This window comes from Leptonychotes weddellii, chromosome 2, assembly GCF_054177405.1.
Source record: "Leptonychotes weddellii isolate Sample4059 chromosome 2, ASM5417740v2, whole genome shotgun sequence".
In the NCBI taxonomy this organism is placed as follows: Eukaryota; Metazoa; Chordata; class Mammalia; order Carnivora; family Phocidae; genus Leptonychotes; species Leptonychotes weddellii.
The window spans coordinates 36702630-36721161 of NC_138370.1; the positions used below are offsets into that span (position 1 = coordinate 36702630).

General features: G+C 35.9%; 1 protein-coding gene across 4 annotated transcripts in view; it reads left to right on the top strand.

Annotated features, from left to right (window-relative positions):
- Window positions 1-18532, top strand: part of PPP3CC (protein phosphatase 3 catalytic subunit gamma) — a 98733-nt gene that overhangs the window by 65573 nt on the left and 14628 nt on the right. For all 4 annotated transcript variants that reach the window (XM_081810086.1, XM_081810093.1, XM_081810077.1 and 1 more), the window contains exons 6-10: window positions 1250-1389; window positions 6153-6230; window positions 6313-6407; window positions 10332-10457; window positions 11254-11325. In XM_081810086.1, the coding sequence (XP_081666212.1) occupies window positions 1250-1389; window positions 6153-6230; window positions 6313-6407; window positions 10332-10457; window positions 11254-11325 (511 nt within the window). The remainder of the gene's footprint in view (window positions 1-1249; window positions 1390-6152; window positions 6231-6312; window positions 6408-10331; window positions 10458-11253; window positions 11326-18532) is intronic.

An 18532-nucleotide genomic window follows, 5' to 3' on the forward strand; every position in this document is an offset into this window, starting at 1 on the left:
TTTTTTTTTTAAAGATTTTATTTATTTATTTGAGACAGAGAGAATGAGAGAGAGAGCACATGAGAGGGGGGAGGGTCAGAGGGAGAAGCAGGCTCCCTGCCGAGCAGGGAGCCCGATGCGGGACTCGATCCAGGGACTCCAGGATCATGACCTGAGCCGAAGGCAGTCGCTTAACCAACTGAGCCACCCAGGCGCCCTCTCTACCTTTGTATTCTACTTGTCTCATGTAGATACTGAAATTAAAGATTTTTCTGTTTATAAAACTTTTCTCTGAATTAAAGTTACTCTCCTCAGGGTAAGAGGGTATGCCTACATTTCTGCTGCCTTATGGTCTTTAAAATAACCAGAATTTCTCTTTTACATTGTTAAGTCTTGAATTTTGCAATTCTGAATCACTTGTATTAAAAACCTCCCCTTTCACTTAGTAGAAGTCCTCAGCTATCTTAGTTACTGGTTTTGCCTTGGTTTTTATGCTACTAACCAAAGCAGCAATGACTCAAGGCTTAAATTAATAACTTACATTGAAATGCCTGCATATAGAATGGAAAGGATGAAAGTCCTTTACAAAATAAAACTAGAAATCTCCATTGGAATGAGGTAGACAATGAACAGAACAATTGTAAAACCTTTCCTGCCCTGATGGTAATGTTAGCTCACCTAGGCAGTTGAAATGAACTTTACATAGTCTTTCTCAATAATAGTATATCTCCATAGTGGTTGATTTCACATTTGAATTAGATGAGTACTGCTTTTAAGACTAGGATGTAGGGGCGCCTGGGTGGCTCAGTCGTTAAGCATCTGCCTTTGGCTCAGGTCATGATCCCAGAGTCCTGGGATCCAGCCCCGCATCGGGCTCCCTGCTCTGCTGGAAGCCTGCTTCTCCCTCTCCCACTCCCCCTGCTTGTGTTCCCTCTCTCGCTGTGTCTCTCTCTGTCAAATAAATAAAATCTTAAAAAAAAAACCCAAAAAACTAAGATGTAAAGCAGTCCTTTTCTACAGTATGGTTAGATGACAGGGATATTTATACAAATTTATTTCAAAAAAATAATAAAAATTGTGTATCCAAATTTGTTAAATACTCATTTTCTTCCTAAAGGAAAAATTCTTTATGGGGCTTGCTGCTTTTTCTCCTAATACATTCTTGTTGGTGGGAGGGTTTTGTTTTGTTTTGTTTTTGACCCATACCAGTTTCCAAAAGTTCCTTTTGCCTTCATGATTTTTCTTCTTTTGGCTTTTGTGTGTTTTCTAGTTAGACAGGTTTAAAGAACCTCCAGCCTTTGGGCCAGTGTGTGACCTGCTTTGGTCTGATCCTTCAGAGGATTATGGTAATGAAAAGACCTTGGAGCACTATACCCACAACACTGTCCGAGGGTGCTCTTATTTTTACAGGTAAGCTAATCCTCAAAGTTATAAATTAGGAAAGGCAATTGTAATATGTATCATCAAATTATTTGTAAGTACTTTATATCCCTAATTTTTGTAGTATAAAGACTTTTGTTTAATTTTTTGATTAATAGAAGGCAGAAAATTCTTGTTTATTTTGTTTTTTATATTTTGATAGGTATTATGTACCCTCATAATATATATGAGTACCTTCATTAATACCTAAGTGTAATATACTGAACATGATTGAACAGAACATCTTGCAGTGCTTAAATGTTATTTTCTGACCCTAAATGATCTTGATTATTTGTTCCCAAACATCATCTATGAGTTTTTTTTTTAAATAAAGATTTGTTGGCTCTTCCCCCAGAGATTCTGATTCAGTGGGTCTGAGACAGGAAAATCCTGTTGGTTTTTTTTTTTTTTTTATGAGGTATTATTTTCTTAAAGATTTTATTTATTTATTTGACAGAGAGACACAGCGAGAGAGGGAACACAAGCAGGGGGAGTGTGAGAGGGAGAATCAGGCCTCCCGCCAAGCAGGGAGCCTGATGCGGGGCTCGATCCGAGGACCCTGGGATCATGACCTGAGCCGAAGGCAGGCGCTTAACAACTAAGCCACCCAGGCGCCCCAATCCTGTTATTTTTTTAACAATCTCTCCAGCGTTTGGAACCACTGCTATAGGCAAAGATATAAAAAGAACAGGACATTGTGAACTAAGCCCAGGACATTTCCTGGAAGTTGGCTGTTGTCTTAAATCTCATATGTGAGCTTTTATTGTGTTCTGCCATTCAAAAAGAGGGGGAGAGAGAGAAGTTTGAAGTCTAAGTTTTTTTAATCCCAGTGTTTTACTGTGACAAGTTAATGCATATATTTAGTTCAAATCTGTTAATTGCCTAGATAGTACATTTATTAAATGAAATCCACATATAAGTAAAAAGCCTTAATATTGCCATAGTTTTAACCTTCTTCTAGGCAACCTTGTTTTATTCCTTTCTGAGTCATTTAAATTTTACTTCTTTTTTAAATTTTTTAAAAAGATTTTATTTATTTATTTTGAGAGAGAGAAAGAGAGTACATGCACACACTGAGCCAAATCCAAGTCAGACACTCAACTGACTGAACCCCTAAATTTTACTTCTCTTTACATTGCTTGAAATAAAGAGCATAATACCTTTTTATTGTTTGTACAACATAAACTCTATGACTTCTTTGGAGATGAGCTTGACAACATCTATTATAAATGCCCAGGGCCTTTGATCCAGAAGATCTTCTAAAGTGTAATCCTGTGGCTATACAATTGATCCTCATTATTTACAAATTCTGATCTTCAGATTTGCCTTCCTGTTAAGAATTACTTGTAACTGCAAAGTCACCACTCATAGCACTGTCATGGTCATTCAGACATGCACACATGCTGAATGATGAAAAATTTGTCACCCTGTCTGTGTTCCTAACTGAGGTTAACAAAGAGCTGCTTTGCCATCTTGTTTCAGCTTTCATGCTATTCCACCATTCTTTTTGTGGTGCGTTTAGTGCAATATTTTTCACATTTTTTGTTGGTGAGTTTGCTGTGTAAAATGGCCCCCAACATAGTGCTTAAGTGCTACCGAGTATTTCTACATGTAAGAAGGCTGTGATGTGTCTTAGAAAATACATATAAGCTTTATTTGGGAATGACTTAAGGCATTGTTGTCCATGAGTTCCATGTTAATTAATGAACAGTATATGTTAAATAAGTGTCCTTACACAGAAACACACATGAAACAAGGTTATGTATTGATCGGTTAGTGAAAATGTGACCAGAGGCTCACAGGACACTAACTGTCTATTTTCTCTAGGAGCAGTGGTTCAGTTTTGAGTAATGCTGTATTTACAAGTTAACTTTGTAGAACATAGCTACTGCAAATAACAAGAATCAACTATGTAAATGTGCAGATATGTAAAATGTATACCCTTGAACAACATGTGTTTGAACTGCACAGGTCCACTTAAACGCGGATTTTTTTTTATATAAATATAATACTATACTAGAAATGTATTTTTTCTTGCTTAACATTTTCTTTTCTCTAGCTTATTTTTGTGTAAGAATACAGCATATGATGCATAGTACATACAAAGTATGCGTCAATTGACTGTTATGGGTAAGGCTTCTAGTCAACAGGCCAGCTTTTGGGGGAGTCAAAAGTTACATACATGAGGGTGCCTCGCTGGCGCAGTCGGTAGAACATGTGACTCTTGATCTCAGGGTCGTGAGTTTAGGCCCCATGTTGGGCATGAGCCTACTTAAAAAAAGTTATACACATCGGGCGCCTGGGTGGCTCAGTCGTTGGGCATCTGCCTTCGGCTCGGGTCGTGGTCCCAGGGTCCTGGGATCGGGCCCTGAGTCGGGCTCCCTGCTCCGCGGGAAGCCTGCTTCTCCCTCTCCCACTCCCCCTGCTTGTGTTCCCTCTCTTACTGTGTCTTTCTCTGTCAAATAAATAAAATCTTTAAAAAATATATAGTTATACACACAAGAAAAAAGTTATACACAGATTTTTGACTGCGAGGGGAGTCAACACTCCCCACATTGTTCAAGGGTCAACGGTATAAGGTTATTCACTGGTGTATTATTTGTGATAAATTTATTTTTTTTTAAGTAGGCTCCACACCCAGCAAGGAGCTCAATGTGGGGCTTGAACTCACAACCCTGAGATCCTAAGATTTAGAGTGAGCTATTTAACCAACTGAGCCACCGAGGTGCCCCTATGATAAAAGATTTAAAACAACCTAAATGTTCAATAGAAGAATAGTTAGTTAAATACTTTGTGGTACATTCAGACAATGGAATGTGCCAGACTATTCAATGAGGCTATTTTTTTTTTAATAAAAAAATAGAAAAGAAAACAAACCCTTTATGTATGGATATAAAATACAGGCATACCTTATTTTATTGCACTTCGCTGTATTGCACTTCATAGATACTGAGTTTTTTACAAATTGAAGGTTTGCGGCAATCCTGTGTTGAGCAAGTCTCTTGGGTATTATTTTTCCAACAGTATTTGCTCACTTCCTGTCTCTGTCACATTTTGGTAATTCTCCCAATATTTCAAATTTTTTAAGATTTATTTATTTAAATCATTATATTTATTATGGTGATTTGTGATCTGTGATTATGACCACTGAAAGCTCAGATGATGGTTAGCATTTTCATCAATAAGATATTATTTTTAAGTTAAGGTATATACATTATTTTTTAGACATAATGCTATTGCACACTTAATAGACTACGGTATAGTGTAAGTTTAACTTTTATATGTACTGGGAAACCAAAAAATTAATTTGACCTGCTATATTTCAATATTTGCTTTGTTGTGGTGGTCTGGAACAGAACCCACAACATCTCCAAGGTATGCCTATAGAATATCTTCTAAAGGGTACTCAAAGAAATCAGGAACATTGGTTGCTCCTAAGGTAGCTGGAAGATAGATGTAGGAAGAAGAGAGGCATTTAGGGGCGCCTGGCTGGCTCAATCAGAAGAGCATGCAACTGACTCTTGATCTGGGGGTCATGAGTTTGAGCCCCACATTGGGTATAGAGATTATTAAAAAAAAATAAACTTTAAAAGAAAAAAAGAGAGGCATTTCACTGTATCTGTATCTCACTATTTGTATCTTTCAATTTTATACCATGTGAATGTACAATCTATTTTAAAAGTTAATTTTTCTAATGAGCATAATAAGAAAGATTTAAATATAAATAATTAACACTTGGATAATTCTAGGATAATTTGGTATTCTCCATTCTCCAGTTTTTCCTATCAGGTAATTCTTCCCCCCAACCTCCACCCCCACCCCTCCACCCCAGAGGGAGAGAGGTGGAGGGAGGGGCAGAGGGAGAGAATCTTAAGAAACCCGAATAGAAATTAAGAGTGTACTTGTGGCGCCTGGGCACTGACTCTTGGTTTTAGTTCGGGTCTTGATTCCAGGGTCATGGGATACAGCCCCCTAGGGCTCCATGCTCAGCAGAATCTGCTTGGGATTCTCTCTCCCTCCCTCTCTGTCCCCCCACCCCACTCTTGCGTGCTCTCTCTCTCAAAATAAATAAATAAATCTTAAAAAAAAAAAAAAAGTCAGACGCCTAACTGACTGAGTCACTCAGGCACCCCAACCTATCAGGTTTTTCTAAATGTAGAAAGATAATAATATTGAGAGAAAATGTTAGGAGTAGATGCAAATATCACACCTTTCATTAGAATACAGTTGGGTGTAATATTTGCATTTACTCCTGAAATATTCCTGCATAATATCAACTTGGCGTTGATATTACTTGTGAAGCTGTAAGTAGGTTATTTAACTTTTCTAACAATTTGATAATTTGAAAATTGTGTGTTCGGTTTTTAGCACCTAATCTCTCTCTCTCTCTCTCTCTCACACTCACACACACACACACACACACACACACTACTGGGCTACTTTTTTTTATATCAAGACAAGAAAAGTTTTGGTGTTGTTATGTTAAGGGTTAAGACAAAAAATTTAAAAGGTAGTAGGGAGCTCTTTTCCTGTCCTAAGGTTGTCTGTTATCTGCATATTTGATCTGGAATGAGGTATATTAGTGAAGTGGAAAAACAGTGATGATTGCTAAGCCATTAATAAAAGTTCAGTGGTATGTCAAATCTATAATTTTGAAACAAATTCAACTAATAGCATCTTGACTTTTCCCCTTCCTCCTACTAAAAACCAGTTGTTTTAGTTCTGGGTTTATGTTTCCTAATTTTCTTTTTCAGTTACCCTGCAGTTTGTGAATTTTTACAGAACAATAATTTGTTATCAATAATCAGAGCCCATGAAGCCCAGGATGCTGGGTAAGTTATATTAAAACTGTACCAATTATCATTACAGAGTTTTTGCCCTTTATATCAAGACAGACTGTTATCTCTCTTCCAGGTATCGAATGTACAGGAAGAGCCAAACAACAGGCTTTCCATCACTCATTACAATTTTCTCTGCCCCCAATTACCTAGATGTCTATAATAATAAAGGTAAAGGAGTCCAGTGATATTTGAGTTTGAATTTGTGAGTAAATGTGAGCTCTAATTTAATCATATATATGTGTATGTATTTTATATATAAGAAAAGAGGTCTTAATTGAAACAAAGGCCAAGAAACTTAGAATTTAGACTACTGCTTGGTTTTCATTTCCTAAGGATTATTGGGCTCTTTGTAAATATAAATAATGATCATAATAGGTCTGATATGTACTCCTGAATCAAAATATAAGAAGAATAGGGGTGCCTGGGTGGCTCAGTCAGTTGAGTGTCTGGCTCTTGGTTTTGGCTCAGGTCATGATCTCATGGGTCGTGGGATTGAGCCCTGAGTCAGGCTCTGTGCTCAGTGGGGACTGTTTGAAGATTCTCTCCCTCTGCCCTTCCCCCCAACTCCTTCTCTCTCCCTCTCTCTCTAAAATAAATAAATAAATCTTTAAAAAAATATATAAGAAGAAGAAAGTCAGGTTCAAGTTAGAATAGTCATCATAAATTATTACTTTTGGTGAATTTATTTGTAACAGTACCTCAATAAAATGTCACTATTTGGAGTTTTAATGTTTGTAAATTATTAAGCTGTTTTTGCTTTTCTTGAGGAATGGTACAGGTAGATGAATACTGTACAAAAAGTCAGAAAAATCATTGTAGTTCAAGCCCTCCCAGAAACTAAATGGTGTGACTTTAGGCAAGTCATATTATTTTTCTACACCTCAGTTTCCCATATAAACAGAGAGGATTAAATATAAACATGCCTTCAATCCAGAAATTCTCATTCTAAGACTTTATCCTATTGAAAATTTTATTTTTACATACGCCCAATGTGGGGCTTGAACTCATGACCCTGAGATCAAGAGTTGCATACTCTACTGACTGAGCCAGCCAGGTACCCCAAAATCTTTTTTTTTTTTTAATTTTTTATGATTCATAGTTTGTAAGTTTTGTATCAGGGCAAACTTCCTCTGTAATATCCTCTGTAACATGCCTCTGTAACTATTTTGTTGTTTACAAAGTATGACTATAAAATAATAGAACTTTTATACAAACATGCCAGAACGTATATATCCAAGTGAGTATTGTCCCTTCACAGTAGTTACCTTGGGAAGCTATATGCTTATTCCAACAATGCTGCCATTGTTCAAAGCGTTTTCGGAACTCCTCTTTTGGCATTGCCTTCAGAGTCTGCGACACATTCTTTTGATTATCCTCAGTGATGGGAAATCTTCGTCCTTTGAGGGTGGATTTGATTTTTGGAACAGCCAAAAGTCATTTGGAGTCAAGACTGGTGAATAAGGTGAGTGATCAAGCTAGATGATACCATTTGGGGTCAGAAACAAGGTATGATTATAGGGTAATGAGACTGGTTTTTCTTGTGTTGCTTATAAAATGGGTCTGGAGGCGATTCCAAAAGAGGAGTTCCAAAAATGTTTTGAGTAATGGCAGCATCTTTGGATTAAATATATGGTAAGGCAGCAAGGTGTATTGAAAAGAGCACTAAGCTAGGAGTCAGAAGAAATTCTAGTCTAGTCCTGCTTCACTTTTAAATTCACAGCTAACATGACACTTAATTTCACATTTAACAAGACACTTAACTTCTCTGAGCCTCGGTGTATCTTTAAAATACCTGTCATATAGGGTTGTTGAAGATAAGTTGGAATACTAAAAATAAACATTAAAAGCATCTGTCAAACTCTAAATTGCTATGATACTGTAACATTTTACTGTTATTGTGCCTAGTGTGATTACATCAGAGGACCACACTCATCTCATATATAAGGTCTGGTGTGTTTGTAGTTGGTGGTTTTTAAGTCTCATTACTTTATAGTCATACCTTGTATATGCAGCTGGGGAATCAAGTTTAAAAGAGGTCCACAGTATACTTACTATGTAGCCTGTTTAAAGGGAAACTAAGGAATGGCACATCTCACTTCAGTCTGATTTGAATCAGTCATCTCAGTGGCTTACTATACATTTTAAAAAACACTTCTTTGACTTCAGTTCTCTTCCAGCATCTAGTTTTTTTACATCTCATCATTCTTTTCTGAATCTTAGCTATCCCACCACACTCTGCTTCTCCCTAACTCCATTCTTTCTTATTTCCTTCCTAATATTCCCAATATGTTAGAGACTTAGTTTTCTTCTTATATCTTCCATTATGAATGGTATGTGCTGCTTGTGTTGGCAACTTCTTCAAGGACACTTCATGGCCCTAGTCCTCATATCTGTGATGAAGACATTCCCTTTTCCCTTGTTCAGGCTCACTAGGAAGAGTGTCTGTTGATTGCACAGTGGATTTGTCAGTGTGCTCAACTGAAACCTGCCACCCAACACAGCAGTCACTTCACTCATTCACTAAATGCCAGCTCGTTTTCTGCCCCATTCTAACCTGGTTTTGATCTTGATTATTCCTTTAGTGAATAATCTTTTAAGTCACAGTCCAGTCTACCAGAGTTTTCTGTTGACTTTGACATAATTGGTAACTTTATCTTGAAACATTCTTATTTTCCTTGGTTGTTTCTCAAACTTCTTTTGTTTTTTTTTTTTTTAGGAAAAAGACAGAGTGGTATATGAAATAATGTCTGCTGGTACTAAGTTACTCCCCATCCAAGTACCTCTTTCTTGAAAATGACAACCCTCTCCCCCTTTCCTTTTTCTCTTTCTTCTTCTGTTGCTTTTCTTTCTTTCATATTGGTACCAAAGAGTATTTCTTAGTTCCAATGATTATGTGAAAGATCCTTAAGTCATGATTTTTAAAGATTTCTATTCCTATTTTTTGTGTCCACTGGGAACATACCCAAAAGCAATTTTTTATGCTCTCATTTCTAATCATCCACTGTAAAGAGCCACCTCTCACTTCTTTTTCCTGTGTAGATTGAGGGAATTGTTGAATAATTGTGTATTCATCTAACCTAAATAAAATATATACACATGAAAATAATGGGACATGTATATTATATCCAATGTTAGGTTTTTAAGAGCAGGAGATCCTACTTTCATGTATTTTCTTTATAATCCATGGTATACATTTTAGACACTCAGTAACTTAAATTTTGAGCACATGAGACTATCCTTTAATAAGCAAAGAAACAGGAACCAGGAAATGACCTATATCTGTCATTTCTGAAGTACTTCATACCCGAATCTATTTATGATCAAGTAAGACTAAAGAGAATAATGCAAACAACATCGCAGAGCTCGTGCTCATGGTGAAGTCTAAGAAATTGGATTTTCAAACTTTTAAAATATAAAGAAAATTAGTTTAGTACCAAAGCATGTGTATAAATACATGAACTGATCAAGTTAAACATTTATATGGTGCTAGCAATATACTAACTCTGTATAGGAGAGATGGATTTTTAATCCTCTGTATAATATGCAGAGATGATTTAATCTACTTCTGAGCTGTGTAAATTGCTCCAAGTTTACCATCTGTATCCCCTACTATGAATTGATAATTGCTATGTTCTAAACTCCCAGAGAGTTTATAAAATCTTTGGCACTGGATAATGACTAGCAAAAGAGGCTGTGTTTGCTTAATGAAAAATGTTTGCCTTCAAAGGAGAGCTGTAATTGTAACCATTTGGCCTATAAAGGGAAATTATGACAAAATTTTTCTAATGTGGAACCTGAGATTTCTACAGATGGTTACAGCGCAGTGACCCTTTGAAGTTTCAGAGCTCAGTTTCTTTTGTACTTTTAATATATGAGATCTTCAGGTAACTTTGTTCCTTGGGATAATTCTTAAAAGAATGAACTGTATAAAATGCTTTAAGATTTTCCATCTGCTCTTAAATACCAAGTCGTGAACTTAAAAGTGGAAAGGAAGTTCATGAGTTCTGTTTAGTAGGTACACAGCTATACAAAGCATACCATTTGCCATGTCATGTTCCTCTGTGCCATATTTTCCTGCTTTTTCCTTTTTAGCTGCTGTGCTAAAATATGAAAACAATGTCATGAATATCAGGCAGTTTAACTGTTCTCCACACCCCTACTGGCTTCCAAACTTTATGGACGTTTTCACATGGTCTTTGCCATTTGTTGGGGAAAAAGGTAAGAGAACTGGATGCTCAGTTGTCTTAATTAGTGATGGAGCACACTTTTATATTTCATGAGTCCCCTGATGGTTCAGAAATGTTTTTCTTAAACTTACAGAATTAAAAAGAATAAAAAATAATAAATAATAAAGCTATCAGAAGTATTTTCTAATTTCTGTGTTCTCTACAAAGATTTTTAAATGGCACTTAATTGGTTTTTTATTTTATTTTTTTAATTTTTAAATTGGTTTTTAAATTATAGTTCTAGTCAATTGTGCGCTTATTGTTGTAAATATCAATTTAAAGCAGCTACCCTACTATGATCAGGATGTTAAAATAACATAAGTCACTAAACCATTCCTTCAGTGATTGCTTCAGTGATAAAGAGATTTAAATAGGAAATAGTGTCCTGTAGAATTTTATTTGTGCACCTATACAAATAAGCTATGCAAATATAAAATAAATTTGTTGGGCATAGACCTGATGGCTTAACATCTTTGTAAAATGGGAGGAAATCTTTTCATGTACATATCAGTGAGGAAAAGGCTCTGGACAACAGTCTCATGAAATCAAGTAATTATGCAATAGAATCTTCAAAGACCAGACTTTTACTGAAGCAAGTAATTTCCCCAAATTCTATATAAACCTGAAGGTCTAGATTTAATGCTACTCTTTATAATTACTCTTAATAGCATAATGACAAATCATTTTTGTTTATGTTTATTTAACATGTGTTTACTTAAACATCCACATCATTTTAGAGAGAATACCTTATTAATTGTATACATTTTGGGTTATTTTGTCTTATATAGTCACAGAGATGCTGGTTAACATTCTCAACATATGCTCTGATGATGAATTGATTTCCGATGATGAAATTGAAGGTAAACTTGCCTTTTTCTCATTTGAACTAGAAACGAAGTTTTGAGTTTGGTTTTAGTTTGTTTTGAATAATTTTCTTTGTCTTATTAGAAGAGAATTGTGTTCATTACCGAAAAATAAAATTTGAAAAATACTGGAAACCGCAAATAAGAACAACAAAGTTACCTGTAAACCTGCCATCTCATAAATATCAGCTATTCACATCTTGATGTAATATTGTGTTACCTGTCTTATATCTTTGCATATATTTTCCCCTTTTTAACAAAAATGAGGTCATGTATTAGTATCATAAACATTTATAGTTTTTTAATAGACTAATTTTTAACAGTTATCTAGTTGTCTTTATTGGTGATTTTTGTTTTAATCAATCTCCTGCTGTTGGATATTGGATTTTTTCCAACTTTTTTGTCTTAAAACCCTATAGTTTAAAAATTCTTATAGATAAATCTTTACACATTCTGTCAACAGCCAGTATTTATTACATGACTAATATATAGCAAGTACTATTTAGGTCCTTGCATGCAATAAACTTATATTCTAGGGGAGAGAAGACAATAAATAAGTACAAGTCAGATGTTGATATATGATATGAAAGAAAGGGAAGCAATATTAGGAAATTGAGAATAATATGTTCTTGATTATGTTCATAGGATAAATTTCTAGAAATTGAATATCTGTGTCATTTAGTACTTACAATTTTATTTTATTTTATTTTATTTTTTTTTAAAGATTTTATTTATTTATTTGAGAGAGCAAGAATGAGAGAGAGTACATGAGAGGGGGGAGGGTCAGAGGGAGAAGCAGGCTCCTCGCTGAGCAGGGAGCCCGATGCGGGACTCGATCCTGGGACTCCAGGATCATGACCTGAGCCGAAGGCAGTTGCTTAACCAACTGAGCCACCCAGGCGCCCTAGTACTTACAATTTTAAATCAGATACAGATAACCTCTAGAAAGGCTGTACCAGATTCCATTTTGTGTGTGTGATGCATAGTTCACAGTGCACTGTCCAATACTGTTTACTATCATTTTTTTAGTCTGGTGTTTTTAAAATTTTAATTTGTATTTTTATGATGACTAATGGACATTTTTTTTTTTATTGACCGCATGTATTTTTCTTTTGTGAATTGTCAATTCATACCTTTTGCCCATTTTCCTACTGGGTTATGTGCATGTTTGTTTGGTTTTTGCTTTTCTTATTGGCTTGTGAGCGATCTTTATATAGTAACATTTTGTTATATATGTAGCCAAGTATTTTTTTCCTAGTGTATTGTGGGCAGTTTGATTTTATGTATTTATTTTTTAAAGATTTTATTTATTTATTCATGAGAGACAGAGAGAGAGGCAGAGGCAGAGGGAGAAGCAGGCTCCCTGTGGAGCAGGGAGTCCGAGGCAGTTTGATTTTAAAGATAGGTCCTAACTTATCTGAGAATGCAAAAGATTCTGGAAAGATGGTGACACCTGAATTCAAACCTCTGGTTGTCTCATTTTCCATGCTCTGTGCTGAAGTGATTCATTCAACTGTTAGGATAAACCATCTACATAGTGGAAAAAGCCTAGCTTGCTTTGGGCAGATAGAGGGGAGTCCTAAACATAGTTATGTTTTAGATTCCACATTGAAGGTGAAGAGCAGATGGAGCATAGCTTGTGAGCATCTTTATGTATGAGGTAGCAGATCATTATAAGGAACCAGTTCTTTTTGAGGAAATAATTCAGGCAAGAGAAAATTCAAACAAAATAAAGAATTTAAGTTAGGGGAAGATGAAATATGTAAGAAATAGATCTAGTAGGATTTATATTCAAATCTAGGTGGATATGGAAATTATTGTGAACTCTATTGTATGTACTAAGAAAGGATTCTTAATTACCATAAAGATATGCTTACAAAATTATGCCAAAAATTGCATATGGGAATACATATTAAAGTATTGTCAGAGTATCAACAGAATCAGAACAATCAGAACAAATGTCCCTGAGTGGAGAGGTGGGTAAATCAATTATGACATACCCATTTGATAGATTCTCTACATAGAATATTATTTTGCAAGCCTCCTCTTCCCCTTCTCTTCTAGTTAGCTCTTGTTCAGCTTATTGTAACATCCTCATGGAAGACATTTCTGACCTCCCTGACTAGATCCAGTACCCCTGTCATGCTGTCTCATATCACCATGTACCTCTCCTTAGCATTTGATAGAATTGTAATTTTGCATTTATTTATATTATTATAAGAGTAATATATTTTACTCCCACTCAACTGTAGACTCCCCAAATGCTAGGACACAGTTGGTTTTTGCTCACCAAAATAGCCCTAAAGCCAAGTATAGTGTAGTGAGCATGATAAGTAAATGTTGAGTTAGATTGAGTGATATGTGCAACTATTAAAAAAAGAATGGATTAGAGCAATCAGTGCTAATATGGAAAATGTACTAGATATTCTGTTAAGTGCAAAAGTAAATGAATAGAATCTTCTCATTTCCATTTTTTACAGGGTGTGTAGATATAAGCTGATACATGCTTTTTAATTTTTTTCTGAAAGGAAATGAAGAATAACTTTTTAGGTTATGATGGTGAATTGAACATACTTCTAATTCCATTCCTTTCTGAAACTACACTAAAAACAATACAATTTTGGTTTTATTTAAGTGATACAAACTAAGGATTTCCACTTTAGTAATGCCACACTAGATAGTTTAAATCAACCCTGACTTAAGATAACTGTAAAAACTAGACACAATATTCTAAAATTTGCTTTAGAGGCATTCAGAAAGCTAACAAAGTAAAATAATTACCAAGTTGAGATCTGGAAAAAAGACATAAATCCAGAGAGGTAAAACCAAAATTTGGGACTATTTCTTTCCTAGAGATATTCATGAATTTCAAAAGAAGGAACTAAGATGTTGAGCAGCCGTCTTGATAGAAGCTAAAAAGTTAGGGTTTGGGGTGCCTGGATGGCTCATTTGGTTGGGCGTCCAACTCTTGATTTCAGCTCAGGTCTTGATCCCGGGGTTGTGAGTTCAAGCCACGTGTTGGGTTCCATGCTGCGCGTGGAGCCTACTTAAAAAAAAAATTAGGGCTCATGGCTTGCCAAGGATGATGTGAGGGCTGGTGAGTTTCTCCTCATTGGTTGGGGACCCCAGAATGTTGCATCTATGTAAGAGTAAGGGTAAACTGGAAATAGAACAGCCCTGAAAGTCACTACAGCCTACCTTCAAATCATTTCAATCCATGAAATTTAAATAAAGTAGCCCTAGGCACCTGGCAAAAGCAAACCTCTCTATACTAAGATAACATCGTTTAGGACTTTAAATTACTACAAATAATCTTTCAAATATATAATATGTGACTCACAGCCAAAAATAACTAGGCATATGAGGAGATATAACAACATGAATGAGAACCAGCAGAAACACCAAAAAATAAAAACAGATGCCAAGTTCTCCAGACATTGGCTTTATCAGACTGAACTTTAAAATAGCTGTGCTAAGGGTGCCTGGGTGGCTCAGTCATTAAGCGTCTGCCTTCGGCTCAGGTCATGATCCCAGGGTCCTGGGATTGAGCCCCGCATCGGGCTCCCTGCTCAGCAGGAAGCCTGCTTCTCCCTCTCCTGCGCCCCCTGCTTGTGTTCCTGCTCTGGCTATCTCTGTCTCTATCAAATAAATAAATAAAATCTTTAAAAAAAAATAAAATAAAATAAAATAGCTGTGCTAAACACCAAACCAAACCAAAACAATGCTTACTGTGTTCAGGAACATAAAAAACTAGGTTGAAAATTTTGGCAGAAAATTGTGAATTATAAAAGCAGAGTTGATAAAGCATTGAAAGAAGATGCTAGGAATGAAAAGTAAAATAAATTTTTAAATTGTGAAAGATGAATTAACAGATTCAGTAAAGCTAAACAAAGAATAAATGAACCAGACAATAGGTCAGAAAAAACAATCTAGAATGAATCATGAAAAGAAAAAATAAAATACCAAAAAAGGCCTAGGAGACAGAGGATACAGTGAGTAGGCTTATCATCTGTATGTGTGGAGTCCCAGAGAAGAGATAGAATAGGTAGAATCATTATTTGAGGAGATAATGGATAAAAATTTTCTAAGGTTGACAAGACATTAAGCCACAGATTGAAGAAGCTCTGTAAACCAACGCAGAATGAATACAAAGAAAATAACACCTGAGTACATCATAGTAAAAGTACTTCAGATGACAAAGAAAAAAATCTTAAAACAACCAGAAAAAAAGAGATTAATTAATCCCAGCAGGAATGCCTTTCAAGAGTGAAGAGAAAATAAGCATTTTTCAGATACCCCTCCCTTAAAAAATATACTTAGGGAATTACCAAAAGACCCACTAAGTGATATTTTATTTTATTTTAAAGATTTTATTTATTTATTTGACAGAGAGAGAAAGCACACAAGTAGGGGGAGTGGCAGGCAGAGGGAGAGGGAGATGCAGGCTCCCCACTGAGCAGGGAGCCTGATGTGGAGCTCGATCCCAGGACCCTGGGATCATGACCTGAGCCGAAGGCAGATGCTTAACTGACTGAGCCACCCAGGCGCCCCCTAAGTGAAATTTTAAAAAATATTATTCAAGCAGAAGGAAAATACCAGATGGAAGCTTGGAGATTCAAGAAGAAATAAAAAGTAAAAATAGTAGAAAATATGTGGGTAAATCAAATGAATGTAAACTGTATTACACAACAATAATAATGTTTTATTAGGTTTAAAAGACAATTAAAACATAAGACAATAATAATTGGCAGTGGGATAGAGATAAAGTATGTGAGGGCTGCATTATCTGGGAAGAAGGGGAAAGTAACTGTTAGCATTATACTGGGTGGGGGGGCGTGTCTCACTGGCTCAGTTGGAAGAGCATGTGACTCTTTATCTTGGGGTTATAAGTTAAAGCCGCAGGTTGGGTGTGGCGATTACTTAAGTAAATAAATAAACTTAAAAAAAATTGGAAAAAAAAAACTATTATATTTTGGTAAGTAAGAGATACATGTTGTGATCTAGAGTAACCTTCAAGAAAAGAGGGTTTTTTAAAGTATTTAACTTTTAAATTATAGAAAAAAATGGAATGATAAAAAATAACCCACAAGAAGGCAAGAAAGGAAGGAAGGTACATATAACAATAAGACAAATAGAATAAATTATCATGATAAATATTTCAGAAATTTTATTAAGTGTTAATGTTTAAGATTTTATTTATTTATTTGAGAGAGCGAGAAAGCACATGAGAGGGGGGAGGGTCAGAGGGAGAAGCAGACTCCCTGCTGAGCAGGGAGCCCAATGCGGGACTCGATCCTGGGACTCCAGGATTATGACCTGAGCCGAAGGCAGTTGCTTAACCAACTGAGCCACCCAGGTGCCCCAAATGTTAATGTTTAAAAGACAAATTGTCAAGTAGGATTTGTTTTTAACTTTATGTTTTATAAGAGACAGATCACAGCATAAGGATACAGAAAGTTTGTAAGTAAAAGGAGAAAAATAAATATATAACGCAAACACCAACCAGAGAAAAGTTGTTTTAGATAAATATTACATGAAGTAGAAACTAAAAAATAAGATGTAACAATTTTATGTGTGTATGCAATTAATAATATGGCTTCATAATATGTAAAATAAAAAATAACAAGTACAATGAGAAGTCAAAATATTCACAATGATGGTGGGAGAATTTAACAAATATCTCTCAGTAATTGATGGAATAAGCAGACAAACAAAATTAGGAAGACTGTAGAAAATTACAATGTAATTAATGAACTTGACCTAATGGACATACAAAGAACACTGCATCCAACAGGTGCTGAATACACCTTTTTAAACACACATAACATTTACAAAAATTGACCACGTACTGAGCTAAAAGTAAGTTGCAGATGTCAAAGTATTTAAAATCGTAATGACTATGTTCTTTGACTGTGTGCAGGTAATACGTAAATCAGTAACAAAAAGATAATCTAGGGGCGCCTGGGTGGCTCAGTCGTTAAGCGTCTGCCTTCGGCTCAGGTCATGATCCCAGGGTCCTGGGATCGAGCTCCACATCGGGCTCCCCGCTCAGCAGGAAGCCTGCTTCTCCCTCTCCCACTCCCCCTGCTTGTGTTCCCTCTCTCACTGTGTGTCTCTCTGTCAAATAAATAAATAAAATCTTTAAAAAAAAAAAAAAAGATGATCTAGAACATCCCCGTATTTTAGGAGACTTGGGGCACCTGAGTGGCTCAGTCGGTTAAGCATCTGACTTGTGATTTTGGCTCAGGTCATGATTTCATGGGTCGTGAGATCGAGCTCCAGTCAGGCTCCACACTCAGCAAGGAGTCTTCTTGAGATTCTCTCCCTCTGCCCCTCCCCCCACTCACGCTCTCTCCCTCTTCTCTCTCTAAAATAAGTTAATTTTAAAAATAAAATTTCATATATGTACATACACACAAACACACACACACACTTGATAGGAATGGCTGGCTGGCTCAGTTGGTAGAACATGCGACTCTTGATCGCAGGGTCATGAGTTCAAGCCCCACACTGGGGCTAGAGCTTACCTTAAAAAAAAAAAAGTGTACACACACAGACACACACACACACACACACACTTGATAACCCATGGGTCAAATAACAAATCACTTTGAAAATCTGAAAATATTTTGAGCTGAATGAAAATGAAAAGTAGAACATATTAAAGTTTGAGGACAAGTAACAAGCAGGCAGGCCTGGGAATGGAGCCTGAACCTTGTGGCCATGTCAGCAGATGCTCACTGGTTGACAGCTTCTGCTGTCTTCTGAGAGAAATTAAATTATACTTGACCTTAAAGTAACAGGATGGTTGGAATTAAGTAAAAGAGATGCCATCTACAAAGAGTACTTCAAAAATTGTAATCAGGCATTTGACTTCATGTCCTGAGTCAACCTACAAGCAGAGAAGATGAATCATCACCCAGAATGGTTTAGTGTGTACAACAAGGTCCAGATCACCTTGCATAACTGTGGTGGACTGACCAAGAGCAATGTGAAAGTGGTCAAATTTATTGACAAAGCAGCTGCTTCTGTGTGATGTCTTCCAAAACGCATATAAAATCTTATATACAGCTTAGTTGCAATGTATTTTGAAGGCAATTTCCATGAACAAATATAGTCACCTTTATACCACATTTTGTGGTATAAAATCAGTGCTTAAATACAAATTGATTTAAACTTGGAAAAAAAAATGACAAAAATTGGG